Genomic DNA, 6017 nt, shown 5'->3' on the forward strand with positions numbered 1-6017 from the left:
TTGCCGCTCAATGCATGTACATTACATCTCATGTCTCATTTATCAATTGCTCATTGAATCAGCTAGGGTCAGGGATTACACTTGTGGCAGCTGTTGGCAGCTGTTAATGTGTTTCTTTTGATCGCGCTGCTGTTATTCAATTTTTCATTGCTTAGCTTTCTTAATATAGCTAGCTGGCTAACTTTGTTTCAAGCATCCAAGGCTGAAAACAGCAAAGTTATTGACAAGCAAGTATAAACCTGGCGTTACAAAATATCCTCCGACTTTCTGCAGGCATGAGGGTGAGAAGAAAATGGCTAAATTTTCAATTTTGGGTGAACCTATCCTTTTAATGTTGTTGTGAGACTACAGGAACAATGCTCCCACTATCCAACAGTGTACACAGTTGCACGTAAATGTGCCGTTCACACGGTTCTGTACGAACCACTGTTCATTACAAATGTATTGGCTGTAGACGAGCAGCGTAGTAAAACTGTAAATGCCAAGAATGTAACCTCAGGCGAGAGAATATTGCTTTGGGACCCATGTGACCTATAATACTTCATGCACCCAAAACAAGCTCAGCACTGAGGAAACGGCACACAAAATGCCAAATGTCACTACAAATGTACCTGTACAGTTCACTGATGACCTTTCACATCTAATCTTTAAAGTCTTAAGAACAAAGCGACAGTCACATTCTTCAGGCGAGCCCTCTCGAAAATCGCCGCCGACAGCTGAGGTTTCCACGAACCGGAGTAACAGTGAGAGAGAGATAAATGTTTCTGTTTGATTCTCTACATGAAAAGTTGTCAATAGTAATGCCCCACGTTAAGAACAAAGACCTGTAGGAAAAAAAACAGCACAAGAGAGGTAGGAAATTGAATTCCAAAACCTATGATCCACAAATACTCCGATGTTTCATTAACTTTTGCATGCTAATTACCAGTTGGCTGCACAGCAAGAAAAATCGAAAAAAGCATACTGTTGACGACTTGTCACGACCAGAAATATGGCACTACGTAAACTAGAGGACACAATCACACTCAGCAAGCCCTAGACCCAGAAGGATATTTACACTGCCAGCACTCCGGCCTTGAGAGAGTTTGTGTGCTGCTAGGTGACCACCTCTTCACGTGGCAGGTTGAGCCTCACCTCCCCTCCTGCTGCCGTGGAGGCTGAGTAGACTGCGGTGGCAGAAACAGAAGAAGGGCCGTTGCTCTCCGTCGTGGTGAAGAGCTTGCAGGGCCCCGGCAGAGCCGCATCGGGAGGATCCCTCTCTGGGCTGGACGCCTGGGACGATCCAGGGGAGGACGTGGGGCTCAGCTGCACAGCTGTGGTATCCTGCAGCGTATGCTCACTGGTCTCTATTTCGAATGCCGCCCCACCCGCCAGACCGCCGTGTCCCATCAGCCCCGTGCCCCTGCCTCCCACCTTCGACCTCCGCGAGCTGTGGGGAGGAGGAAGGCGGCTGCAAACGCAACAGGCCCCGAAAAAGGAGAAGGCCACCAGCAGCAGGATAGGTCCAATGATGATCGGGGGATTGGCAGAAGGCACCAGTGTGCTGAAGGCGAATGCTCCCACCAGGGTGATGTTGAGTCCAGCCAGCATGATGCATAGGCCACAGGCGCAGCAGAGCGCCGGAGAGGGCAGGCCATGAGGGCGGGACTTCCTCCTCGTCTTCTTCTGGGGCTCCTTTTTGGGTACAGGGGTGCCAGTGTTTCTGTCGGTGATGACCATGTCTTCACCTCCAGGCGTCTCTCTTCCTCCGTGTTATCAGATCTCTCCGTGTCTCAGTCCGAACTCTTCCCCATGGCAACGTTAAAATAAATTCACAGCCCGGAAACATCTTTGTCTGTGAAATGACAACACATGACAGCTGTAATAAACCAAACTCATTACGCCACTCTTGTCCTGTGCACTATTATCACTCTGTGTAATGATCACGGTGGGCAAGTGTCCTCTCTGAGAGGATCTGTGTAATCCATCGGTGAACATTCATCGCTCTGCCACTCCTGCACTGTACAGGTATAATATTAAACATCTGATAACGAACACACTGCATTTTTGTATCTAGTTACTGAGAGTACTGCCCGATATTGAAATCTTCAGAAAATAACTATGTTTTTAAGTGTAATTTAATCAATCAAGGAGGTTTAGTTTTCGCTTTTGTCAGTTTGTTTTTTGGTTTGTTGGTTTGTCAGCAGGATTTCACAAAAACCACTGAATGGATTTCCACCAAACTTAGATGTAGGATGAGTCTCAGCCCAGAACGGACCCCTTTAACTTTTATTCTGGATACGGATAATGTGCAGATCCAGGATCTTTTTTCCAAGATATTTTTTGACATTTTCACTCATTTCGCAGGTAATAATGATGTTACCAGTATCTATAAGTGAGAACAATTTGATGCAAGTCCCAAAAAATAGAAAGTAGCTGATTCTAATGTTTTATTTAAAATTGGCAGAGGTATACACTCTACTGATGTGCTTCTCTAGTTTTACTGTTTCATGTGAAACTCCAGTGGCACTCGGTGGAACGTGTACCTCCACCAAGACCTAACAGTCCCCTTTCGTACTCAATGAATTATTCCCCGAGAAACTGACACAAAAATAATGTAAAAAATAAAAAAATGTTTTTAGTGGCTCTGCACCAAAAGTTAATGGGCTCTATTCTGGGTAGAGACTCATCCTCCATCCAAGTTTTGTGGTAATCTGTGGAGCAGTTTTTGTGTAATCCTGGTAACAAACCAACTAATGAATGAACATGGCATATTGACATAAACAATAACAGAGCAACAGTTGAGAGGAATAAGTAGTCATGATTACATAATAACTAAGCCTCAGTGTAAATCATATGCATGCACCCCGTGACTCTTGCCTCACCGTTTTTAAAAAGTACAAAGCTGTCACTCAATAATTAAACATGATCGATCCGAATCAATCCTACAGCTTATGTGATCATGTCTTGTGAAAGTAGAAAAAATGTGTGCCATCACGCTGCAGCTGCTTCCTGTGTGCCAACGAGGCCACTGGAGGAAAAAAAAAAATCATCTCAGTATTTTATTTGCAAATCAGATATTATTCCAACATGCGCCCCGTTCAAAAGGCTCAGAGGAGGACGTGCTCTGTAAATGTGTGCATCAGTAAACATACAAGCTCAGATGTGTCACAGTCAGATGGTTTAAGTGTGATCCCGGTTTTGCTGAGAGCACCTTAAACTGCATCCTTGCTGCATTGATGTGTTGCATTCCTGAAAAATTAAACGGTGGGGAGAGAGAGGGGGGGGGAAGAAAAAGATCTTACCCTTCATGTCGACACACTCTTTCCATGGTTTTCGTCAGATTTTACGCCGAGATTCCCAAATCTAATTACCGCCTGTAATTACCGAGAGGCTGAGAGGACGCAGAGACACCAAACGAGGGATTTTCATCCTGCTTTCGTAGCTTCGCAGCCCTGAGGGCACAAGTCATGACAGCCATTCAATCAGAGGCGGCGGAAACACACATCAGTGGAGGCGATCCGACCTGCTGAGGACGATTAAATCCGAGGGGAGAGGCGAGAACACTTAGGTGAGATGGCATTTCCCTCCGGAGCCGACACGGCGGCGCGCTCGCTCCTGATGTTGGACCGAGACGCGCGGCGCACCTGACAGGTCGTCCTTCAGCGGAAATGGAGGGAAGCCGCTAAAACATGCGAGGCGTCATCACCTCTCCGGCAGACGGTGTGAAGTCCACATGCTTCATTGTTTCATGTGTGATCCGCCGCGCAGAGCCTCGACCCTCCTCTGTGGACCTCTGAGGCTGCTGTCCTGCCTCCTCCTCCTCACACATCCATCCTTCACTGTTAAACCTGGCGTGTATGTGTGTGTGTGTGTGTGTGTCACCTTCACTCTGCCTACTTGTTGCTGATTTTATTCTATAAATGGTAACGCCACCAATTTTACCCATTAAAGTGTGTTTACAGGTCTCTGGGAGCGGAATAAAGTAGTATAAAACCTTTTTGTGGCTCCAGAGGAAGCTGCTTGAAACTGATGAATTCACTCCAGTTATGACTCTTCGGTGGTTAGGTTGCATTGTGGGTAATGTAGGCGCCACGTTTTTACACATGAAGAAGAGCATTAACCCCTTTTCAACCTGAGCAATTCCAAGTGCTGGTTCAGAACCAGTGCCTGCCAGGGAACCAACCCTTTGCTGGTGTGGAACAAAGAGCCGCTAACGTCAGGGGCTGGGGGCCAGGGCAAGCATGTTCTGACCGAGCCCCCCAGAATGAGCACAAAGCTTTAAAAAGAGTTTTCATAGCGGCCATACTGTGTAATAACATTGCGACGTTTTGCACTGCCTCTTTATAATAAACGTCTTTGGTTCTGACTCATCCACGGGACAATAAACCAGAAGATTTTCACTGTGGATGCTAAATCGAAGCAACAGTGGTCCGAGGACAAGTCGCGTTTGGATGCATACAAATCCAGGAGGAGCAACACGTGTCATCACAATGAGTCTGTGTAAACCATCATACTTGCTTCTGACAATGGTGGGAAATTGGAGACATATACATTGAGTGATTGATGGGACTCTGTAGTGGCTCTCCTCTGGTCCAACACTAGCACCAACCTAGAACCAGCACTTGATACACTTTGGTCCAACAGGGGTATGTGTGAAATAAAACAGGTGATATCTCTGGTTCTGCTAGTATTAGTATTAAAGCTGTCCAGCAGTGTTATAGGAGTCCAATACCAGACGCCCACAGTACCCACAACAGCTTTATTTTATTTGTCATTTATGAATACAGAAAAAAAAAGAGAGTGTTTTGGTTGTGGACGTCGATTTGGGCTGTGGGAAGTTAAGATGAGCAATTTTTCAAATGTTACTGACTAATCATGTAAAAAAAAATATGGTTGCAGCCCTAAATAAATCAATGATAAGTCATTAATTGAAAACAACATAAGGGTTGGCAGGTTGTGAAAACACGCTGGCTGTTTGCTCATTGATTAGTCCTCAATAAAGGGTCAGGAGTCACTGTACTCCAACAGGTTAGCACTTATAAACATCAGTAAATTATTAATAAAAGGTCAAGATAATAAGACAACAACTGGATGAATTAATGAGCCTGAAATTAAATTGTAATAAATCATTAAAAAGGGCTCAGAAGGTCAGAGGTCAAATAGTCCATTAGCGGCGTCTTTATGGTGATTTAAAAGACGAGTTAACTCAGAAATGAAATCATTTACTCAGGTTAAAACACAACACGGTCCCTTAGAGCTCATCCAACATAATCCAAGTCTCTAGAAGCCCAGAGATCCAAAAATGATTTGAAATCACCCAAAATGTTCACTGTAGCTGCTAGGCTAAAGCACGCTGTCATCAAATGATGGCCAATGGGTTTGGCCAATGCATTCTCTTTTGCTCAGACATGATTGGTAAAAACTTAAGAGGACACCACTATCTCTTTAAATTAATCGAAAAACATGGATGTGGCTGGAAACCTCTCAGGAGGATTGGGAAAATGTGTTCACTGCGGGGGATTTGGGTGGACTGACCCTTTAAAAATGTTCCTAGTTCTGGTTTTAAGGTGAGGTCCAGTGTTTTTCGCTGCCTTTCGGCAAGTGCATGCTGGGATAGGTAACTGGGTGCCATTGTTTACCTCCGTAGAGACGCAGAGAGATCGAGGGACTGAGGCACTGAGTGATCTGAGGCCTGACAATCAAACGGATGGTTGTCATCAAGGCGCTGCCGCCTCCTCCGGCTCCCGTCGCCTACATTATTCAGCCTCACAGCACGTCACAGTTTTTGTTAGAGCACAGCATTCTTCCCCACGCCACTTCCTGTGCAGCCTCCATTCTGCTCGCGCTGTCCTGAATATCAATGTATTATGATTCTCTGCGGGGGTGCAGTTCACTGTATTCGGGCAAAAAAGGAAGTAGCTGTTTGTGTGTCTGTCTGAACGCACGCATGCAGTCCAATTAGTTTTGCTCATGACAAAATCCAAGCAGGGATACTTGAGCTGAAGAGCGCACGAGTCCCTTCATCACATAACGAC

General features: G+C 45.5%; 1 protein-coding gene across 2 annotated transcripts; it reads right to left on the minus strand.

Moving 5' to 3' along the window:
• Nucleotides 1-301: 301 nt before the first annotated feature.
• LOC119010567 (transmembrane protein 275) lies at nucleotides 302-4248 on the minus strand. 2 transcript variants are annotated; one of them, XM_037082794.1, is made up of 3 exons: nucleotides 3285-4248; nucleotides 1135-1834; nucleotides 302-824 (listed from the first exon to the last, which is right to left on the minus strand). In XM_037082794.1, exons 2-3 carry the CDS (start codon nucleotides 1717-1719, stop codon nucleotides 792-794), a joined length of 618 nt encoding a protein of 205 aa, XP_036938689.1. In that variant the 5' UTR covers nucleotides 1720-1834; nucleotides 3285-4248; the 3' UTR covers nucleotides 302-791. The 2 variants fall into 2 exon arrangements, with proteins under 2 accessions (XP_036938689.1, XP_036938688.1); XM_037082793.1 differs by having other exon boundaries at nucleotides 302-1834; nucleotides 3285-4236.
• Nucleotides 4249-6017: the final 1769 nt, after the last annotated feature.

The sequence above is a fragment of the Acanthopagrus latus genome, chromosome 21 (assembly GCF_904848185.1).
Source record: "Acanthopagrus latus isolate v.2019 chromosome 21, fAcaLat1.1, whole genome shotgun sequence".
In the NCBI taxonomy this organism is placed as follows: Eukaryota; Metazoa; Chordata; class Actinopteri; order Spariformes; family Sparidae; genus Acanthopagrus; species Acanthopagrus latus.